This window comes from Miscanthus floridulus, chromosome 9 (assembly GCF_019320115.1).
Source record: "Miscanthus floridulus cultivar M001 chromosome 9, ASM1932011v1, whole genome shotgun sequence".
Taxonomy (NCBI): Eukaryota; Viridiplantae; Streptophyta; class Magnoliopsida; order Poales; family Poaceae; genus Miscanthus; species Miscanthus floridulus.
The window spans coordinates 138,226,376-138,249,173 of NC_089588.1; the positions used below are offsets into that span (position 1 = coordinate 138,226,376).

The 22,798-nt window shown below is 45.9% G+C and overlaps 3 protein-coding genes and 1 pseudogene across 3 annotated transcripts; 2 read left to right on the forward strand and 2 right to left on the reverse strand.

Moving 5' to 3' along the window:
- Positions 1-230: 230 nt before the first annotated feature.
- Positions 231-1,144, forward strand: LOC136481071 (agglutinin-2-like). The gene is made up of 2 exons (XM_066478449.1): positions 231-920; positions 994-1,144. The coding sequence occupies exons 1-2, from the start codon at positions 231-233 to the stop codon at positions 1,024-1,026; spliced, it is 723 nt and encodes a 240-aa protein (XP_066334546.1). The 3' UTR covers positions 1,027-1,144.
- A 5,132-nt stretch (positions 1,145-6,276) lies between these two features.
- LOC136481072 (uncharacterized) lies at positions 6,277-7,684 on the reverse strand. The gene is made up of 4 exons (XM_066478450.1): positions 7,549-7,684; positions 6,802-7,450; positions 6,466-6,714; positions 6,277-6,387 (listed from the first exon to the last, which is right to left on the reverse strand). The coding sequence occupies exons 2-4, from the start codon at positions 7,381-7,383 to the stop codon at positions 6,277-6,279; spliced, it is 942 nt and encodes a 313-aa protein (XP_066334547.1). The 5' UTR covers positions 7,384-7,450; positions 7,549-7,684.
- Positions 7,685-11,474: 3,790 nt separating this feature from the next.
- LOC136483069 (uncharacterized) lies at positions 11,475-12,321 on the reverse strand (annotated as a pseudogene).
- A 2,812-nt stretch (positions 12,322-15,133) lies between these two features.
- Positions 15,134-16,440, forward strand: LOC136483070 (L-type lectin-domain containing receptor kinase S.7-like). Its single transcript, XM_066480182.1, has 2 exons — positions 15,134-15,427; positions 15,543-16,440. Exons 1-2 carry the CDS (start codon positions 15,309-15,311, stop codon positions 16,174-16,176), a joined length of 753 nt encoding a protein of 250 aa, XP_066336279.1. The 5' UTR covers positions 15,134-15,308; the 3' UTR covers positions 16,177-16,440.
- Positions 16,441-22,798: the final 6,358 nt, after the last annotated feature.

Consider the following 22,798-nt stretch of genomic DNA (forward strand, 5'->3'; position numbering starts at 1 on the left):
CGGGTTTTGGAACAGTAACGGGTTGCTATGAACAGTCCTTACCCATTAAGGAACAGTGCCACCCTGTTTTTTTTCCTCTTTTTTTTTGGACGCAATACAAATCTTTTTTCCCTACTATTACCCGCGCAAAGCGCGGGGTTCCCTGCTAGTAAACATATATGGAGCAGCCAGGGCAAACAAGCTACCTACTAGCCCATCGGTTAAGCCATTCATTCTGATCAATGCATGCCATGGCCTGGGCTGCAAGCAGCGCGCAGCTTCTGTTCCTCTTCCTCCTCGTTTCCACTTGCTTTCTCCCAACCTTATCCCAGCAAACTAACAATAGCTCTGTAGCAGTACACTCGCCACTTCCGCAGTTCTCCTTCAGCTTCAACTTTACCAAGCCATCCAGTTACGACCAATCAACAGACATCCTGCTCGAGGGCGATGCGAAGGTGAATGGCAAACTAATCGACCTCACCTGCGACTCGTTCGAGCAGAGCAGCGATTATTGCACGGGGCGGATGTCGTACAGGCACCCGGTGCCGTTGTACGACGACACTACCCTGGCGAGCTTCAGCACAAGCTTCACCTTCCAGATCCTATTCAACAAAAGTTTGGCGAGCATGCCCCCCGGCGACGGCATAGCGTTCTTCCTCACCGGTTTCCCGTCAAGCATGCCGCCACGCTCAGAAGGGCAGAATCTCGGCCTCATGAGCAACGACACCGCGCCCTACGGTCCACAACAGTTCGTCGCCGTCGAGTTCGACACCTTCTACCAAAACTTCGACATCCCAGATCCTAGCTACTACCACATAGGCATCGACATCAACTCCGTCCGCTCAAAGAACACCACAATGTTGCCCTTTCCCCTGGAAGGCAACATGACGGCGACAGTCAAATTTGATAACATCACCCAGATACTAGTTGCCTCCCTTAAGGTTGGTTCCCATCCCGAACCAATTGTGGTCACTTCTCAGCTGCCAGATCTAAGGACGTTGCTTCCGCGGGAAGTGGCAGTGGGGTTTTCGGCGTCCACCGGCGTAGTCGCTGAGCTCCATCAGATATTGGCATGGTCCTTCAACTCCACTCTTGTTCCGACGATCCCACGTAAAGGTATGTGCAGTGCACTGCTTGTGTATCACAGATTTCGCATTATTCTCTTGTTCCGACGATCCCACGTAAAGGTATGTGCAGTGCACTGCTTGTGTATCACAGATTTCGCATTATTCTTTCTTCACTGGCGTTTTTTTTATTACAACCCATAACACTCCACACTCACACCACACACACATATGCGTGCACATCCGTACACACGTAAAGAAGAGATTGAAAGGCTCTCTAGCCTAAGCGCAATACCACCGAATACGCATGCGTGTGTATCCTAATTTTTCTGGAAAAAAATCTAGAAAAAGGTACGACACCAGAGTTTGAACCTTGGTGGGTAGCTTCCCACTTGACAACCCTATTAGCAGAGCACAGGCCCCTTCACTTCTTCACAGGCGTTCTTGACACAAGCAGAAAATACCGTGTTTTTTTGTCTTTTATTAGTCATACAATGTCCTTCACAGGTCACTCGCTATATCATGCTCCATCTACTACAAATGAAAGCGTAGTTTAGTTTTGTCTTAAATCAAACTACTTTAATTTTAAGCCAAATTATTCTAGATGTTGGTGAAATTGCTTATAAATAAATTTGATATTGCTTAAAAACATGTTCAATGAAATTAATTTGATATTCTAAATGTTGGTGAAATTGCTTATAAATAAAACTGCTTCAATTTGAATACTTAGAATAACAACCAAGTGAACTACAATTTGAACAGATTAAGATTTTTTTAGTGTTCTTTTCTTTTTTACAGAAAAAGTAGCTGGGGCTATTGGTTTTCTTCATACTTTTTTCTTGAGCGACAACGTATGTAATAGTGAATTTCAGATATTTCCTAATGCTAAAAGAAGGAAACTAATAACAAATAATCCCCAACCATATTTTCCAACAAAACACCAAAGAAAGCTTCGACCACTTACAAACTTGTTGACACTTTTAAAGGAACGCGTTCAATCATCAGTCTAGAATGATCTATACCAACTGTATACCAGAATTCAATATTACAAAGTACTCCTATGTCTTATAAAAAATCTATATGTTAAAGTACATTGTAGGTGACTTTTTATGTACGGAAAATATGTGCATCTTAGATGCAAACATGCAAACAATTTTAAAAAAACATAGTTTGGTTATACAATTTTTTTTGAATCTTGGTATATCCACACTGCCTCTCCAAGAGCTAGATAAATAATGCAAGAGCAACTCCAAAAACAAGATAAACAGAGTCTCTATTTAGATTTTTAGCAAAATAGTTTTCTCCAATATTTTGGTAAAACAACCCCATAATAAAACTATATAGAAAGTTACTGTCTTAAAACTACCCTCAACTCATAGCTTTCTGTATATATATTGTATGAAGCACATATATCTGCCCCGTCTCATCGATTTTTAGTTTCTCTAGCAGGTTTATACACTACGACAAATCCGGATTTGCCTTGAATGCCCAAAACCGCCAAGAAAAGAGCTTAAACCGCCAAGGAAATGGTTCTTGGCCACAAACCGTCAAGCAAATTCACTAGATAGAAGATAAGGGACATTAATTTCCTTGGCGGTTTTGGCACTCAAAGGATGATTTTCTTGGAGGCTGGCCACCAAGAAAATTAGGACCATACTTAATTCGCCAAAGGGCCAAGAAAATGTTACAGCCGCCAAGTAAATTAATTTCCTTGAAGGCCAACAACACCCCAAAAAAATTATCTAGACTGCCAAGTTAATAGTTGTTTTCTTGGCTGCCGTTAACCTCCAAGGAAATTGTGATTCCTTGGCTGCCATTGACTTCCAAGGTAATTGTGATTTCCTTGGAGGCTAGCCCTCAAGTAAATGCTTACTGCCAACAAAAAAAATTCTTGCCATAATATTTCAAGATTCTAATCACTAAAATCAGGCACACGATGACATGCATATAGATTATTTATTATGGATCCCAACCATGATATTGATTCAATGTGTCAATATGAATTTTACAAACTTACATTCAATTACATATAAATTATGCACCAAAATGAAAAACTGATCAAGCAATACAACTTTATCTGGGTCAAAATATCACTACTTTGGGATTTCAAATAGGCTCCTTAATGCTACTTTGTTCCTTCCTCATTCCCTTTGAGCTCCGCCGAAGGAGCTCATCCCTGACCTTCAAGCGCCGCTTGAGGGGCTTGCCCCTGACCCGCAAGCGCTGCCAGAAGGGCTCACCCTTGACCTACACGCGCCGCCGGAAGGGCTCGCCCCAGACCAGCACGCACCACTAGAGGGGCATGCCCCTGCAAACTCGCATTGTTTGGACAGGTGGTGGCATCGTCAGGACTTGGAAGATGAAGGATTTGGAACCGAGAGAGGAGTGGCCGGGGTAGGCGGCATCTGAGAGGTGGTTGAGGTAGTCAAGGGCTCACAACTAGGGTTTTGTAATTGCCTGGCATATCTCAGTCGTCCAAGGTTGATCCAATGGGACGAGCGAAACATGCTTTAAGATGGGCTGAGGTGGGCTGCATCCATGATACGGGCTTCATTTTTAGGTTGAATATTGTGAGATTGTTGTTTTGTCTAGTTTTAAAATAAGTAGGAAATCCTTCTAAAGTAACATGAAAAATGTAATATACTATATATAAAGTTATTGTGGAAGAGTTTTAAAACTTTTTGAATAGATTTTCTATTTTCTATAGTTTAAATGAATTTCGGTGTGTTTATTCAAAGTAACTCTAAATTGAATTGTCCGTACCTCTAAAAATATTCAAAAAATCACAAAAATATCTTTTGGCTCATAAATTTCACTTTAGCCCATATCTTGGAGTTAGACAAAAAAAGCACGTGTTGTTTGATATGACGTGTAGTTCAAGTTGATGTTACTTTCTAGAACCACGTAGAAAATCACTTAAACCTTAGAAAATAGCAAATCACTTTGAAAATTAATGAAAGTCCTAGATAACACGAATTAGGTGTCTAGTTCTTGTCAAAATTATGTTGGGACACATAGGAATCATGTAGACCACAATTATTATAATTTGTATTTTAGAAACATGTCAAGTACTTACAAGCATTTCATTGGGTGTCAATCTCCAAAAAAAATTTGATAACCCCAAGAAAATAATAATTTACTTGACGGTTTAGAATAGCACCCAAAGAAATAGGTATTCTCCTTGACGGTTAAGAATAACACTCAAGAAAAAAAGCAGTTTCCTTGACTATTTACAATTACACTCAAGGAAATGAGTAATTTCTTTGGAGGTGCTTAGAAACCGGAAACACCCATATTCCTTGGTGGTTTACTTCAACCCCCAAAGAATATATGATTCCTTGAAAGTTCAGTACACCGCCAAGAAAACTGCACTTTTCTTGGCGGTTTGATTTTGGCACTCAAGAAAATCCTTGGCCCTCAAGGTAATTCGAGATTCTGGTAGTGATACATTTTTGTGTGAGCAGTAAATTGGTTCCACTACCCAGTGACCGGTGTTGTCTTCTCCCATCCTATCTTCTACCTATAGATGATAAAAAAGGTGGCACGTACGACACTAGCACGTGGCACTATTAGTTTATTAGTCACAGTGTCTTATTCACGCCACGCCATGCCGACATCTTGATCTAGGCACGGCACTACGACATCTTATCTATGTCGTGCTGACACTATGGGCATGGTGGCACTATGTGCCCGTGCTGGCCCGAGGCTGCACCTCTTGCCAAGTCACCATTGCCGGTTGCCACGACGCCCATGCATTGGGCTGCATGGGCCGTGACACGCAGCCTCCGCTTGTGGAGCCGTGTCGTCGCCCGCTCATTGAATTGGAGCCGCGTAGACTCTGTCGCGCGTGCTCCACGGGGTCGCCCACATCGGTAGGGGCCACGACGACTCCACCTTGTGTGGGAAAAAGAGAAAGACCGAGAAGAGGAGAGAGAGAGACGAATTAGAGTTTTTGATGTTTATATATGGCACTTTATGTGAATCCAACAGCTCTCGGTTAATTGAGAACATCCAACAGCGGGGACATATCGCCATATCGGGCCAGCATAGTGCCGGCCCATTAACCCTCTCGGTGAACGTGGGATTCCTTTTAATTCTATTATATTAATATAATAGATAGATAATAGATATATGTACACACAATGACAGGTCGCGACAACAAGACAACTATATTGATTATTATTGGAGGACTGGTGTTATTGGTGGTCGTGGTGTGGCTTATCCTGTCTTGCTGGAAGTGGATAAACAGACACCGTGGCATTGAGAAGCAAGGGAAGCAGGGGCCTACTCGGTTCAAGTATCAGGATTTGGCAGCCGCGACAGACAATTTCTGCGAAGCACAACTGCAGACGTCCTCTTTGTCGAGTGCTGGGGGCACTCGGCAAAGCCAGGAAAGCACTCGGCAAAGGCTTTGCCGAGTGCCGCACTCGGCAAAGGCCTCTCGGCAAAGACTTTGTCGGCAAAAATTTCTTTGCCGAGTGCTAAAAATCGACACTCGGCAAAGTCTTTGCTGAGTGCCAAGCCCGCACTCGGCAAAAAAATAACTGCCGTCAACATTTAACGCCGGCTTTGCCGAGTGCCTAGGGACTGGCACTCGGCAAAATTTGAATGTTTGCCGAGAGCCAGGGCTGAGCACTCGGCAAAGAAACATTTTTTTTAAAAAAAATCTTTTTAAAAATAGTCTTTGCCGAGTGGTACCATCTGGCACTCGGCAAAATTGACCTCTTTGCCGAGTGCCAGGCTGTGGCACTCGGCAAAATGTACCTCTTTGCCGAGTGCCAGGCTGTGGCACTCGGCAAAATTGACCTCTTTGCCGAGTGCCAGGCTGTGGCACTCGGCAAAACTGGGGAAGTGGCTGTTTTTTGCGGCATTTTTTCCCAGCTTTGCCGAGTGCCACACCCCTGGCACTCGGCAAAGACTTCTTTGCCGAGTGTTGGCACTCGGCAAAGCTGGGAAATTTGCAATTTTTTTTGTTTGTTGCTTTCCTTCGAAAGCAAACACGCAAAACTCATATATAATACATGAGACAGCACACAGGCATTTAGCATCACACAAAACGCATACATAATCCATAATACATCACAAGCACATTCAACATCCATCACAAGCACATCCTCTTGCATAATCCATCACACGCACATCCAATGTGCAAATCCATGACAACATCTAAGAAGTCTTCATCCAACACAAGTCCTAAATCAAGAAAAATCAATGAAACATGAAGGGGCACCAGCTACTGCCACTGATCCCAATGGGAGCCTGAAGGGGCACCTCCATGCGGTGGTGGACCTGTCCAGCCGGGGTGTGTGTGCTGAGGCGAAGGAGTCGGGTTCGAACCCGACGACTGTTGCACAAAGGAGAATTGAATTCATTAGTATCTACACAAGCTAAAGGACTTGATCAACCATATATATATACTCACCGGAGTGCCTAGAGCCGGAGGAGTAGGAGGCACAACTGGAGCGAGCAGCGACTGGGGCACCACCACACCCGGGAGAGTGGTGCCGAGGCTCGACATGAATGAGAACATGTCCTGCATCCTCTGCGCCTCGGCCGCCCTCTGGGCCCTCAGGACCTCCCACTCGGCCCTCTCGGCCTCCCTCTGGGCCCTCTCCCTCTCCCTCTCGACCCTCTCGGCCTCCCTCTCGGCCTCCATCCTCTCCACAGTGGCCTGCAATACTCAATCACCAACGTTTAAACAATGCAAATGCAAGGTACATGTGTAAAAGTAATGAACGGCGAATGAAATAGAACTAACCTGGAGTGCCGCCATCTGCTGCAGTGTGCTCGCCTGCCGAGGTCGAATGGGGACGGAGGAGCTCGTGCTCTGTGCTCGGATCTGGGCGAGGTTGGGCACAGAGGTCGAGTCGACCATGTTGGAGGCCATCCAGTACCAGCCGTGCTGCTTCCCTCCTCCGAGCCTCATCACGAGGTCGGTATCAAGGGGCTGGGTGGCGGGGTCGAAGTCCTCCCCATACCGCTCGTGGGCCGCCGAGGCGTAGTCGGTGAGCTTGCTGTGGACGCTCGTGTTGTTGTACGCCTCGGGCCCGTCCTCCGGGTTGTAGACGGTGTCCGGGGCTATCGCCTTGCCCTTGTGTGCCATGGCGTACGCCATGAACTCGTTGCATTCCTGGCCATCATGCAACTGGGACTGCGAGGAAAACACAAAGACGATTAGAAGTAATGAGAATTGAGCGTTAGAACAAATAAATAAATAAGTGCGTAGCGTGTACCCAGGCCTGGGCGTACGAACTGAGGGGCCGGTTGCCTTGGTGGTGCGCCGGCCCACCCATCTACAGGCGGCACTCCCGACGGAGGGCGTGCCTCTCCCTCCACTCATCGGAGACCCACTTGTCCACGATGGCCGCCCAACAGTCTCTGTGCCTGGCGCACCAAGAAGGACACATCTGCATGCCATCAAGTATTGTATTAGAAATGTTAGAATATAAAATGAAGGCTACCTATTCTTCATGGAATGAGTCAGTAACAATGTTTTATAACTTACTGCGAGGTACTGCTCCCTGGTGAGTGTCATGGTCCTGGCCTCGCTCTTCCCCGGGTACCGACCAAGGACGTCGCACGAGTGGTTGATGTGGCACTGCAGCCTCGCCTCGTAGTACAGGTCCGTGACTCGGCCCCTGCATGCCCTGTCCTACACCTTCGTCACCCAGGCGGGGTCATGCCCCTCCTCCAACGTGAAGAAGTCCTGCATACAGACATCATGTGTCCTTTCATTATTTCAAGAACGTCTAATGATTCCATAGTATTGAGCAATGTAGTGTGATGTAGACTCACCCAGAACTCACGCCTGATCCGCTCCTATACGGTGCTGTACACGGCGTCCACGGCGGAGTTGAAGTGGTCCCACGTCCAGGGAGGCGACTCAACCTGGGCGTGGGTGACCAAACCAGGGTAGTGCAGGCAGATCAGGCCGCCGAGGATCCCATTGCACTGCCGATGATCGCCCCCGGACACAAGTTCCCAGTTCCTACAGGAGTCAGTAAGAAGAATTGTTAGTCCGCAGTTCGGTTTTCAGCATATGAACAAGAAGAGATGCAAAATGAATGGATACTTACTTGTCGCCCTTGGGACGAATCACCGGCCTCCTCTGAAACGGGATCGGCCGCGTCGGGAGCTGCGAGGACCCGCGCAAGTACGGTGCCGATGAGGTGCTCGAAGTGGAACCCCCCGCCACCCCCCCAGAGGAAGTGTCACCCCCTCCTGTCTGGGGGGCCAGCTGCTGGTCCTCGTCGTCAGTGGTCGTCGTCCGGTCCTCCTCGGGCGGGGGGACGACAGACGACTGCACCGCCCTCCTCGGACGGCCGCGGGGGCGGCGGGCCGGACGGCTCCTCGCCGACGCCTCCGCCTCCGCATCCTGAGTCGTCCTCGCGTAGAGCGAGTTGCAGGTCCAGGTCCGCCTTCCGCCCGACATTTTGTCGAGTGCCTGCAAATACAAAGAGTAAACCAGTTTTGACAATATAGACAAATATAGAGATGCAAAATGAACGAAACATAACTAGAAAATAATAATAATATAGTATTACATGAATTAGAAATAATCTTCAGGATTGGCAGTGGCCGGATCATAAGTGTCGTCATCACTAACAATATTGTCTAACATTTCCGCCTCATCTCCATCGTTGTCATCAATGGCAACGCCAAACCGTAATCGCTCAAGCAGTGCTAAGTCTTTGACATTTTGCACCTCTTCTCCATCGTCCTCATCTCCATCGTCCTCATCAATGTCATTGTCTACTTCCATGCCCATCAGCGAAAACATGTCTATGTGAAACATGCCATCTAGCCCCTCGGGTTGATAGAACTCTCCTGTATATGTGTTTGGGTCAAAGTTGTAATCCTCATCGTTTGGGACAGGCACTTTGCCATGCGGTGATACCAACTGCGCAAGGTACCAACCCTCAAGAGTGGGATCTTTTTGGCATGCCCATGGAAGATAATAAACTTGCGTGGCCTGTTGAGCCACAATATAGACATCGTCTCCTTGATAGATGGAATCTTGTCGAATTTCAACTTGTCCAATCTCAGGAGCTCTTCTCATGACATTGGGATCGAACCAATGGCATTTGAATACGACTGGCTTATGACCTCCGCGAAGCTCAAAGTTGAGCTCGTATATTTCTTCGACTATGCCGTAGTAGTCGCGGTCATCGGTGCCGGGCGTACGAACTCCAGTATTCATGGTTTTTCGATTGGGCCGACTGAGCTCGTGGCTTCTTGTGTGGAAGCGATAGCCATTCACATCATATACGGTGAATGACTTGACCCTATAGGGGAAGCCTTTGACAACCTATTTCAACTCTTCATCCATTTCCGCATCCGTGCGTGCCTATAAGGTGAGGGCGGATAGATCATTACTCGCTCGTAGGAGCAAAGTGGGATGTCACAGATGGAACGATGTGAATTGGATGGTACCTTCTTTTTGAACCATGAAATGAAATCGGGCACACCACCTTTGAGAAGACTATCTTGTTCTTGAGGGGAAGGATCCCTATTTCCTGTCCAGTATGTATTCAGAAATTCCCTGAAAAAGCAAGAGACAAGGGGGTTGGATAGATAGACGATAGTGACGGCGTATGTAACAAGCTCATTGAGAACTTACTGCACGTAAGGGTTCACTTCGTCAAGGTTCAACAACACATACAACATGATAGTGCGCCACTCATCATTCCGCAAGGTCTTGGTGCTCGAAGCGCTTGCCCTGCCAAGTTGACCTTTGAAAAGGCTGAGATTTGATGACCTCTCGTCGGTGTTGTAACAAGGGATTGGATTGTGCACGCTGGGAAGGCTATCCTTATAGTATGATGTTGTGAAGTTTGACACCTCCTCAAGAATGAATGCCTCTGCCATGGATGCCTCAATTCTGGCTTTATTTCTACACTTTTTCCGAAGAACCTTTAGACATCTCTCGATTGGATAGCACCAACGGGCTTGCACGGGCCCCCCCATTCGTGCCTCATGAGGTAGGTGCAAAATCAGATGCTGCATTGAGAGGAAGAAGCCGGGTGGGAAGATCTTCTCCATCTTACAGAGCAACATAGGTGCCACTTTCTCTAAGTCATCAATCACGGCCCGAGATAGCTCTTTGGTATAAAGCTGGCGAAAGAAATAGCTCAACTCTGCCAGGACGCGCCACACATGCTCGGGGACGAAACCTCTAGTCATCGCTGGAAGGAGCCGCTCAATCCATATGTGGAAGTCATGACTCTTCATCCCTAACACTCAGCAAGTGGACACGTTCACTCCCCTCCTCAGATTCGCTGCATACCCATCAGGGAACATTAACGACTGAACCCACTGACATACTTCCCTCCTTTGGTCCTTCTTCAAAACGAAATCGACCGAAGTCCTTTTCCATTTCTTGCCAGGCGCGGGAGTCTTCATCACTTGCTTTGGTCTATCGCACAGTGCTGCCAGGTCCACTCTTGCCTTAACATTGTCCTTAGACTTTTCTATGTCCATGAGTGTTCCCCAAAGCGCCTCGACGATATTCTTCTCTGTGTGCATTAAATCAATGTTGTGTGGAAGAAGAAGATCGTTGAAATAGGGAAGCCTAGTCAAGCCCAATTTATGAGTCCACATGTGGTACTGACCATATCCATCAAAACAACATTTCTCTTTATCAACTTTGAGAGCCTCTATCTCAGCGCGGATCTCGGCAGCGGTCATCATCTGAGGTGCAGGATCGGTGACTTCAACACCTTTCGTGAAGTTCTTGATGTCTCGTCTGAATGGATGGTCAAGGGGGAGGAACTGACGATGTTGGTCGAACGAAGAAAACTTGCCACCACTCTTCAGTCAAGTGAACCTCACACCTGCCTTGCATATTGGGCATGGGAACTTCCCGTGAACACACCACCCGCAGAATAGGCCATACGCCAGGAAGTCATGCAGGGAGTAGTCGTACCACACATGCATTGTGAAGTTTCTCTTTGTAGCTCGGTCGTATGTCAGTACCCCCTTTTCCCAAGCATCGATCAAATCATCGAACACAAGCTCCATGAACACACCCATATTGTTCCCCGGATGTCCAGGAATTATCAGCGACAAAAATACGTTCTTGGGTTGAAAGATGACACCGGGGGGGAGATTCAGGGGTATCACGAACACGGGCCAACAAGTGTATGGGGCCGCGGACAATCCATACAGGTTGAACCCATCTGTTGCCAACGCTACACGTACATTGCGAGCCTCCTCAGCTTTAACACGATGTATGCCATCGAAATGGGTCCAGGCGTCGCCATCCAATGGGTGTACCATCTTGTCCGGATTGTACCTTTTGCCATTTTTGTGCCATGTCATCTGTTTCGCGGACTCCTCTGTCATGTACAACCGTTGGATCCTCGGTATGAAAGGAAGGTACCGTAGGACCTTCGTAGGGATACTCAGCTGTTCCTTCTTGCCATCACTAGTGTCGACCTCCAGGTACCTAGAGGATTTGCACTTTGGACAGTGCGTTGCTCCCTCGTGATCTTTCCTAAAAAGGACGCATCCATTCGGACAAGCATGGATCTGCTCATACGGCATCTTAAGTGCACGAAGAAGTTTCTGTGACTCGTACAAGTTCTTCGGCAGGATGTGATCCTCCAGAAGTAGGGATCCAAAAACTGCCAACATACCATCGAAGTTGTCCCGACTCATGCTAAACTACGACTTCAACCCCATGATGCGTCCAATTGCATCCAGCTGCGATACCGTTGTCTTTTCGTGCAAGGGCTTCTGCGCTGAAGACAACATATCATAGAACGTCTTTGCGCTTTCCTCTGGCTTCTCCTCCAATCCTTCACCGAACCGTGCCTGCTGAATGTCATCCATCCAGTCTGCTACCCCGCCATCTCCATCATAATCCTCGAGACGCTGTCTCACCACCTCCTCTCTAATACGATCGGCTTCACCATGGTGGATCCAGCGGGTATAGTTTGTCGTGAATCCATACTTGATAAGATCTTCCCCCACGGGCCTCTTAATTTTTCTTTTCTTGTTCCCACATCTGCTGCATGGACACGGCATCCGGGCTGACCCTTTAGCAGCCTCACCAAATGCATGCTCCAGGAAAGCATTGGTCTTGGTCATCCATTCTGGGGTCATACTTGCGTGGCCCGTGTACATCCACTCACGGTTATCCATCCTCTGGCACATGCATATGTAAGCGAGTAATAAAAACTGCAGGTAAATCCACAAGGCGTTCCTACTATACATCTAATAGGTGAAGGATAGGTCCTAATCCCACCCGAGGATGCGTAGATGAGGTTGGCTTCCATGGTCCGCTCCTATCCAAGACAGAATTTCGGCAGCATCTCCCCGCTGTTCTCCCGATACACGTCCTGGCAGGGAGATTGTGTATCAGGAGAACAACGAGGAGGTGGTGTCGAAACTCTGTCTCGGACAGGAGCGGGCCACGGAAACCAACCCATCTACGCATCCGCGGGCTGTCCAAAAAACGTGGACAATCCGAAACAGGTACAGAATTTGGTATGCAAAGATCTGCATACCAACGACCGTATCTCTTTCGGATGGGAGACGCCTAACTAGGGTTACACGAGATGCAAGTATGCAAGATGGGTTATACCTAGGGTGTCGGTGAGGTCAGGCTAGTGGGGCGGTGGCGAGTCGCTGCAGTGGCGAGGCGATGTGGTGCAGGCAGAACCGCAATGCCAACGCAGACGATCGGGGTCACCGAGTGCCTCCCAACGGTCCTCGTCCTGCAAAGAAAAGGCAAATGGTTAGACTCCATTGAAAATTTCGGCAGCACCTCCCCTACACGGAGAGGTTCCCAAAACCTGCAGAAAACATTGGCACGAAGGCCAACAACCACATGTATACCAAACATAGGCACGAAGGCCATCAACCACATACATACAACAATAACTACTACTAACACTAAAACTATGAACAACTACAACTACTACTGTCACTACGACTTACTAACTAATACTAACACTACTAATTAACTACTACTACTAACACTACTACTTACTAACTAATACTAACATTAGGGCATACCTTGCCAGCGAGAATGCGAAGACCGAGGCCCGGCGATGACAACGGGGACGACCACTACGGCATGAGGGTCGACGAACCGAGGCGGCACCTTTCTTCTCCTCTTCTCCCCTTCTCCTTCTCTCCTCCCTTCTCTTTCTTCTTCTTCCTCCTCCCCTTCTTCTCCTTCCTGCTTTCCTTCCTCCTCTTCCTCCTACCTCCTCCTCCTTCCTACAGCGAGCGCGCGGGCGCACGGGCGCGGCGGGCGCGGGGCCGGAGGCGTGCGGGCGCGGCGGGCGCTAGGCCGAGGCGCGCGGGCGCGCGGGCCGGGGAGCCGGCGGGGTGGGCGCGCGGGGAGCCGGCGGCTGCGGCGCGGCGGCTCCGGCGGCGGCGGCGCAGCGGCTCCGGCGCGGCGGCGGGGCGGCTACGGCGCGCGTGTGTGTGCGTGTCTGGTGTGTGCGTGGTGTGTGTTGTGTCCGGTTTTTTTATATTTCAAACCTCTTTGCCGAGTGCCAGATCCGGGGCACTCGGCAAAGAAACTATTTTGCCGAGTGCCCCCGATCTGGCACTCGGCGAAATAAAAAATTAAAAAAAAATCCTGTCCTGGCTTTGCCGAGTGCCTAGAGCTGGCACTCGGCAAAATATTCACTTTGCCGAGTGCCAAACCTTGGCACTCGGCAAAATAAATTTTTTTTCGTTTTTTGCCACCAACTTTTTTTCTTAGATTTGTATTTGTACCATGAACAACATGTTCAAATTTGGCACAATTTCATTGCTGTTTGCTATATTTCTTCACTTTATTTCGTTTTCTTGCAATTTTCCGAAAAATGTAGGTTTGAACTGTAGGTGCATCGAATAATAGTTTTGATCCATTCCAAAAATGTTATTCTTGTTTGTTAGTGTCACTTTATGCTAAATCAAGGAACTGTCTCCAAATTTCGATCAACGTGCTCACGGGGCAACGTCGCGAACTTGCGTGCGAGTGGTTATTTAATTCTATAAAATTGAAACGAATCCCGAAAATCATGAAACTTGGCGAGATGTCGTGATATCACATGCATATGCGGTGGTAAAAATTTGAAAACGTTTGGAGGGCGTCATCACGTATGGTGTTCACAAACCAGGACATCATCACATGTGATATCACATGTGATGATGTCCTGGTTTGTGAACACCATACGTGATGACGCCCTCCAACATGTGATGATGTCCTGGTTTGTGAACACCATACGTGATGACGCCCTCCAAACGTTTTCAAATTTTTACCACCGCATATGCATGTGATATCACGACATCTCGCCAAGTTTCATGATTTTCGGGGTTCGTTTGAATTTTATAGAATTAAATAACCACTCGCACGTAAGTTCGCGACGTTGCCCCGTGAGCACGTTGATCGAAATTCGGAGACAGTTCCTTGATTTAGCATAAAGTGACACTAACAAACAAGAATAACATTTTTGGAATGGATCAAAACTATTATTCGATGCACCTACAGTTCAAACCTACATTTTCCGGATAATTGCAAGAAAACGAAATAAAGTGAAGAAATATAGCAAACAGCAATGAAATTGTGCCAAATTTGAACATGTTGTTCATGGTACAAATAAAAATCTAATAAAAAAAGTTGGTGGCAAAAAACAAAAAAAAAATATTTTGCCGAGTGCTAAGGTTTGGCACTCGGCAAAGTGAATATTTTGCCGAGTGCTAGCCCTAGGCACTCGGCAAAGCCAATATTTTGCCGAGTGCCAAACAGAAGGCACTCGGCAAAGAGGCCGGCGTTGGGCACCGTTATCCCGGGCGCCTCTTTGCCGAGTGCCCAACTTTGCCGAGTGCCCAGTGCCCAACTTTGCCGAGTGCCCAACTTTGCCGAGTGTCTGGCACTGGGCAAAGTTTGGCTTTGCCGAGTGCCGTATTTTGCCGAGTGCCAGACACTCGGCAAAGACCTATTTGCCGAGTGCCAAGTTTCGCCGAGTGCCCGATATTTGGCACTCGGCAAAGATTCCAGCACTGGGCAAAGTCCCGGTTTCCTGTAGTGAAGAGAGGAAACTCGGACAAGGTTTCTTTGGGGTAGTCTATAGAGGATACTTGAAGAAATTGGGATGTGATGTAGCGGTAAAGGAAATCCTGAATAAATCAAATGTTGTGCCAGGACCAAACAACGACAGCGATTTTTATGCCGAACTCAACGCTATCACTTCTGTAAAGCACAAGAATCTCGTCAAACTCGTTGGTTGGTGCAGGGGAAGCAGCTGCAACTTTGTTGAGTTCATGTGCTGGTGCTGGAAGAACAAAACCAATAATAGGCTCTTCCTTGTCTATGAATTGGTACCCAAGGGAAACCTTCACGACAACCTACACAAGGAGGAAACACTACCATGGGAAACAAGGTCAATAAGACGTACATTCCCTCGCATATATATGTACTTTACTTCAATTGAATCTCTCTTATTATTACAACTTTTAAGGTTTATTACATACCTCTGTGTTTCTATCTATAATCAGGTACAAGATAGTGAAGGATATCGCATATGCCCTTCTTTATCTCCACCATGAGTGTGATCCCTTCATCTTGCACAGAGATATCAAGCCAAGCAACATACTTCTTGATGACAACTTCAATGCTAAGCTTGCTGACTTCGGCCTATCGAGGATCGTTGATAATTCTGACAGTTCAAGGATCCTCACTATCCCTGTAGGAACCGAGGCTTACCTAGATCCACAGTGTAAGAAGCCCGTCGGGATGGTTGAGTTCAGCCGTAGCTCCGACGTCTACAGCTTTGGCATCCTCCTGCTCGAGATCGCCTGCGGCGAGCAAGCCGGTATGCTTATTAGGGAAAAAGTCTGGCAGCTGTACATCAACAGGTCTCTCCTGCGGGCCGCTGATGACAGGTTAAAGGGCGAGTTCAGTATAAGCGAAATGGAGACTGTGCTCATCCTAGGGCTCTGGTGCTCCTACCTTGATAATAACAAGCGGCCTAGCATGGAGCAAGTAATGGCCGTCCTGGAACATGGCAAGCAACTGCCAGATCTCAACTCATTTGACACTACTTCAGTTTCGGCACAAATGGAAACGTACATCGACCCGCAGGCACCTACCTCTGCTGCCAGCTCCTCCTACGAGCAAATGCATGAATGATGAACCTTTATATCTTTGGTCTTGGTGTTACTTGGTCGTGCTGTCGTGCATTGGCGTATGCGTGGTAAACTGGTAATAATGGCGACGACTGGCTTCAGCGTCTATATATGGCTCTGCTACTAATAGCGCATCTATGTATATTGCTTTTACCATATAGAAAACATGAATCAAGCATGCTGCCCTGCATACATCAAGTCTTGGTTACATGTGTATATGCTTTTGTTTGATGATGACTTTGTGTATTTACTTTTTAGTTTTTACAGAGACCGGAACTCTATTTACTAATAAAGATTGTGGATTTGTTAGTTTAAAAAAGTTATGTGTTAGATTTGAATGGATATCCAATTTGCTCAAAGACCAGTGTGAACGCGAAAGATATGTGTTAGATTTGAATGTCCAGCAGCATTCCTGATAGCAATATTTTGGGCTTTGAACAACTTGGACGCACCCGCCACACCCTGCTTGCCGTCGATTCTGATTTCAATTTGCTTGAGGCACATGAACTGGTCAATGCTGATAGAAAAGCCATGTGTTTCTTATAAAATCGAGAAGGCAAACTGCTCGTATCTCTAGGTATCGTTGAATTCTCCTGCACAAGGAGACCACCATATCCCCAGCTCTGTCAGTTCAGAAAGGTTGCCAAGTCCCTCCATGGCAACTGTTCTGCTCTGAAAAATGTCAAGCCGTGCCAAATGAGAAAGCTCCGCAACCTTCCCGATCCACTCCTGCAACCTCATCTTATCACAAAGCAGATGTTTCAGCCTCTGAAGAGTGAAGATACATGACGCTCGCAGGAAGCTCTTGTTCTGACGGGCCACGAAGATTTAGCGTTGCCAGGTGCTGTAGCTGGCAAATCTGGTGAAGGAGTTGGCGTATGGCCGTGTCCCTCGTGCTCAAGCACCTTAGATGAATGTCCCTCCGCAATCTCCATGACATGTCGGTTCTCCAAGTCGTCGCAGCCCTCCAAGTCCAGTATCCTCAGAAAGATGAAATCCCCGAAGGACAGTTTCGGCAGAGCACCGCCAAAGATAAACAGTGAGCGGGTATGAGATATGTCCATTGATTCCGGGACGCCAACATCTTTATTAGCATTTCTAACAGATAGCCGCCGAATCCGAGTTAACTCGCCGCCCGACTCGGACGCGTGCTTTCCATTGTCCAACAAGGTGGCAAAATTCTTCTCTCGAGTTAATATTGTTAGTGACTTTGGATCATCTAGCAGTGTATCCAGTGGGTGAGTTCTTTTCTAATTGAATCACATAGACCTAGAGTTTGCTTCGGGAGTAGGAGACAGAAAGAGAGAGGGAGATGTAGGAGCATCTGACAATCGGAGGAGCTCCTTGCCTTCGCTGGTTCGTCGGTGAAGATCTGCACACGGGCAGCGACGTTTGGTGTAGCTGTGGAGACCGGCGGTGGTGGAGGCAGTGGCGCTTCCCGCCGCTGGCAGTGCCACCCTCTGGATCTGATTAGGGTTAGGACAGTGGGGCTGTGGCGGCGGTGAACCTCGTACCCAGAGCCGTTTGCCCCCACCTCCTCTTTATAGGCACTGTGCGACGGGGCCCACTAGCCACTAGATGGCTGGACGTCCCCGATCAGGACGCGGTTAAGGGGTCCGTCTCGACCGTTGGGTCAAGACGGATGAGATCAATTCTAACATTCTCCCCCTTGATCTCAACTCATACTTTAACTTTGAACTTTGACTTTAATCCCTTTCACTTTTATTTGTTCCATCACGGATTAGTGCATAGAGCATGCTTCATCGTCACGGTCAATCGCCGATAGACTTAACAGCTACAATACACGTCTCTGTTCTGAAACAGATTCTTTAACTTTTGGACCCTTTATTGTCCGGAAATCATAGGCTATATCATAAACCCATGTCGACTGTGTGTTCTCCAAACACACTGGGTGGTAAGCCTTTTGTACGCGGATCCGCAAGCACTTGCTTGTTACTTTTATGTTCAATACTTTCAGTATGATTCCGGACTTTCTCCTTCACAACGTATAACTTTAACGTCAATGTGTTTGGCAGCACACTTAACCTGTTGTTATAGGAGCGAACTTCTTAAATGGTTATTGCTGTTGTATACCATTATCAATTCCGGGTGTAAGTTCTTTTAACCATTTCGCCTGTTCTTAAGCCTCATAACAAGCTATACCATGGGTATGCATCTTTGATGACACCATAACTGTTTCTTTGAAGCTTTTCCGCAATAAAACTCCAACTGCGAGTGTTAGCTACTATGTGGGTTTCACTAAACATCTCGCCAAAATTTAACTTTTGTACCCACAACTATTTGAGAGTACTTATTCTTTCTTACTCACCATGAGGCCTATAAATCTTTGCACAATTACAAAACATTCTCAACTCCATTCCAGTGATCTATATCTGGACTGGACTTCTGCCAAAAACATCCCGGATACATAAACTGTGTCAGGGTAAGTTCTTGCTTATAAGCATTCAGTAAGCTTCCAACAGCTGAAGCATATAGGATGTCCATTTGATCGATCTCACATTTATTCTTGAAACACTGAAAGTTCCAAAAACTATTACCCTTGACTATAGGAACAGGCGCAGGTTTATTCACATATATACTTTATTTCTTTAGAATCTTCTCTAAGTATACACCGGAGATAGTTCTAATACCCCTTTTCCTTTTATCTTGGTAAGTTCCAATTCCTGGAACGAATGATGCTTTACCAAGACCATTCTTATTGAAACTTGAGGACAAGAACTGCTTCTTCTTCAACAGTAGATTAACACCACTACTAGCGAGTAAGGTGCTACCCACATGCAGGATTAGGAAAATAAATTTCCCATGTTTAAACTTTGCATAAATACAATTGTCCTCTACATTCTCTTTAAAACCCAAACTTTCTTATTGTACTGTCAAACTTCAAGAACCACTGTCTTGAAGCTTGCTTTAATCCATAAATGGATTTCTTTAGGCAACATCCCTTTACGTTCTTTTTCTTCCACGACAAAACCTTTTGAGTTATGCCATGTAAACTTTTCCATACAAATCCCCGTTGAGGAATGTGTCTTTACATCCTTCTGATGTAACTGTAAATCGTAATGTGCCACTAATACCATTATGATTCTAAAAGAATCCTTGCATGCTCATTATAATCTATTCCTTCTCTTTATGTAAATCATTTCACCACAAGTGGCGCTTTATAGCTTTCCATATTCCCTTTGGATATCTTTCTATATTCCCTTTGGAGTCACCTTTGTCTTGTAGACCCATTATAGTCTACTGTTTTGGCTCCACTAGGAATTTCTTCTAAGTCCCAAACATCGTTGGTATTTATCGATTTCATTTCATGTTCATTTGCTTCTTGCCATTTAGACGAGTGAACGTCTCTCATGGCTTCTTCAAATGAGGTGGAATCACTCTCTATTTGAATTTCTTTCTTAACTTTTACTTCCTAGTCACCAGAAATATCTGATTTTCTTATTCTTTGAGACCTTCTAGGGCCTCATGGCACTTCTTTCATATGGGGCTATTGTTACTCTTCATTGCCAAAAGGCAATTGTTCTATAGCCTCCTGTATCACAAGATTCGTGTTTACTTATTCATCCTCTTTAAGAGCTAACATCTGGTGTTGTATTTGTCATACAACATCAGCATGTATAAAGTAATTTGTTGCTCTAAAAAACACTGTAGTGGATATGTAATCTCACTTATATTCAAGCCTTAGGTATCTACATACCATGCTCCCTCAGATTACTCCATCTTCTATAAAGATGGTGTATCTTCAAATTTCTTATTTTGGGTTTAATCTGCTAAAAAACTCATACGGCGCGTTTAGCACCGCCTTGATAACTCCGAACTCGTCCAGTATGCATACTAGCCGACTATGTTATCTTCCCATCGGAACTATAAAAAGTCTAGGAATTTAGCTATTTCTTTACTTTAGGGGTATCGTTATTATGACCGTCTTACTCCCTCAACGATCACATTCATCTTTTATAGATCACTTTTACCTTTAATGCATAGTATGCATTGCATTATCTGAAGTATGGGGAAGTATCTTTCTTAATTGTCTTTCTTAATTAATCTTACATTTCTCCCCCTCGAAATGTGGTATGAACTTTTCTACCACAATTTCGAAACATTTAGAACTCTTGTGAATGAGGAAACTTTGATTACTTACTTGATCCACATGATTACATCATGCAAACAAAATTCGTATGGGAGTACATTTTCCTCATTACACTTCAAAACTCAACATAGTCTATTATTATCAATACTTCTGCAAGTCACACTTGCATATCATTCTTATCTTTTGGTTCACATGCAACTTTCTTTTGTTCTTAAACTCAATGAGTACTTAATGACCATGACACAATCAGAGTGTACGGTCAATACTAGGATAGCATAAGAGTTATCCCAAACTTCTCTCCATGTGCGGGATATTTCTTTAGAGCACATGAGTCATCACATCCTCCTCCCGCCATGCGGGATAAGTACTATGCCAACTTTACCCCGTCATGTGGGTATTTTCTCAAACTTTTCCCGTCATGCAGGTACTATCACAAACTTTTACCGTCATGCGAGATAATTCCCTTAAACGGACATAAATGCCAGGATTGGCTCGTGTTTAAATTCAGAAATAAATCCGAATATTCTTTTAACACACATGTTTAATCCAATGTTGGTCAAATTAAACATGTATATGACTTTTACAACTCTCATAAGTGAAACTAAAAATAAATTCTTCTTCATAGAGAGTACATAAAAGACATTTCTCAATGAAGACTCTCATTGATCTATCTCTTTTCTTGGATCAATATCCTAGAATTCTTTTCTTTTGAAGCCATTCTTTAAAGAGAACACAGTCTCTTAAACAATGTCATTCTTTCATACATAACTTGCCCTTAGGCATTTCATAATCTGAGTGTACCCAGCTCATTTCTTTTACTGCCTTCAAGAATGAAAGCATGGAGGTCTTTTGTCTGAAAAAATATTCAACAATAATGCTCATTAAACTTTGAAATCTTTATGTTCTATTCTATATCACCGTTGGGCAGAAATAGAATAAAACATCATTCTTCTACATTAATTCCACATCACCGTTAGGCAGAAATGGAATTAACGTATAGAAATTCAATAATCTTGAAAACATAGAACTGCTTCTCAAAATTAAATTCTCCCGTTGGTTCGAATTTAATTAGAAGACAATCAACTTTATTGCAGCGGAAACATGAAAATACATTTCTCTAGTTTAAGAGCATTCCTTGATCTTTATCTATTCTCTGAAAATTGGTCATTTTGATGCAAAATTCATCAGAGATTTAAACTTTAATCATAAAACTCATAAAATTATAATATTGTTATCATCAACGTTAGTCAGAAAATAGCAATACCATAATTTAACTTTAACCTTAAAATCATAATAAACTTATAATATTGTTATCATCAACATTGGTCAGAAAATAACAATATTATAATTTATCTTAACTATCAACCGACTATTCCTCCAATTAAAAATTTTCCAGTTGGTTCCAATTTTAACTGGAGGATAAACTTTTCATCATTTACTGAATAACTATAACTGCTCTTCAAATTAGAAGACAATAAACCTTTAACTTTGCAGCGGAAACTTGACAAAATTTCTTTTTCTACTTTTCAGAAGCAAATTTCGATGATTTCATTCAATAATTCTCAATCACCACTGTGCATTCGGCCCAACCGGAGATATGGCCTGACTTACTTTTTTTGAATTTTACCCACAGGAAAAATTCTCTTTTCTATTTTCTTTTGAGCCAATACATATTTTTTTTATTTTCTGGAAAAAAAGAAAAAACAAAAAACCAGGCTCATTCTTTTCTTTTCTCGGCCCAAGACAGCAGAAGCTGGCTCGGCCCAACTCAACATTCAGCCCGGCCCCTCTCCCTCGCGCGCGCACTGCCTGCCCAGGCCACAACGTGGGCCTAGGCCGACAAAGTGCCACGGCCGCGCGCCCCGCCTGGGCCGCGATGCAGCCCGCTCAATCTCGTCCGTCCGCGCGCATCCGACGGCCGAGCGCGCGTCTAGGGCGAACAAAACGCCGGGACGGCCACGGGCGGAAAAAAACCCTAGCTTCATTTCCTCCGTTCCCCTTCTCTCTCGCACGCCTCACGCGACAGCCGTGGTTGCCGTCGGCGCCGGTCAGGGCGGCCGTCCTAGCCGGTGAGGAAGACACCGCCCGGAGTGGTCCCAGCGGCGGCTCCCCCCCCCCCTCTATTTTCTTCCCCTCCTCCTTTCTCTCTTGTGCCGCACTCAGAGGAGCAGCAGTGGCCCAATGGCCGATCGAAGGAGGAGTCGGTGGCGGCGTCGCCAGCAGTCCCCTCGCCGGTGCACGCGCCCACCGCGAGGTGGACACGACGTCATCGAGCGGTCTGGTGGTGGTGCCCTTTACCGCCGAGCCCGAGGCGTGGCCGCGCGGTGACGTGACCACGACGGTCGGCGGTGTTCCACTTCCCCGCGCGGCGTCCAGTGCGATGGCAGGCGGTGGTGACGGCGCAGGGGATCCCCAGGTAGGAGAAAACCCCTTCTAATCCATCCTTTCTTTCTTGATTCGAGATCACAGTTAGGGGTAGGGTTACGGTCTGTTCTTTCCCAATCCGATCCGGATC

Coding starts and splice junctions, on each gene's coding strand:
- LOC136481071 (XM_066478449.1), top strand. CDS start 231: ATGGCCTGGGCTGCAAGCAGCGCGCAGCTTCTGTTCCTCTTCCTCCTC. Junction 921..993: donor TACTAGTTGCCTCCCTTAAG/GTTGGTTCCCAT, acceptor TTCCGCGGGAAG/TGGCAGTGGGGTTTTCGGCG.
- LOC136481072 (XM_066478450.1), bottom strand. CDS start 7,383: ATGAGTGGAGGGAGAGGCACGCCCTCCGTCGGGAGTGCCGCCTGTAGA. Junction 6,715..6,801: donor AGCAGATGGCGGCACTCCAG/GTTAGTTCTATT, acceptor TGAGTATTGCAG/GCCACTGTGGAGAGGATGGA. Junction 6,388..6,465: donor CTCCGGCTCTAGGCACTCCG/GTGAGTATATAT, acceptor TTTGTGCAACAG/TCGTCGGGTTCGAACCCGAC.
- LOC136483070 (XM_066480182.1), top strand. CDS start 15,309: ATGTGCTGGTGCTGGAAGAACAAAACCAATAATAGGCTCTTCCTTGTC. Junction 15,428..15,542: donor ACACTACCATGGGAAACAAG/GTCAATAAGACG, acceptor ATCTATAATCAG/GTACAAGATAGTGAAGGATA.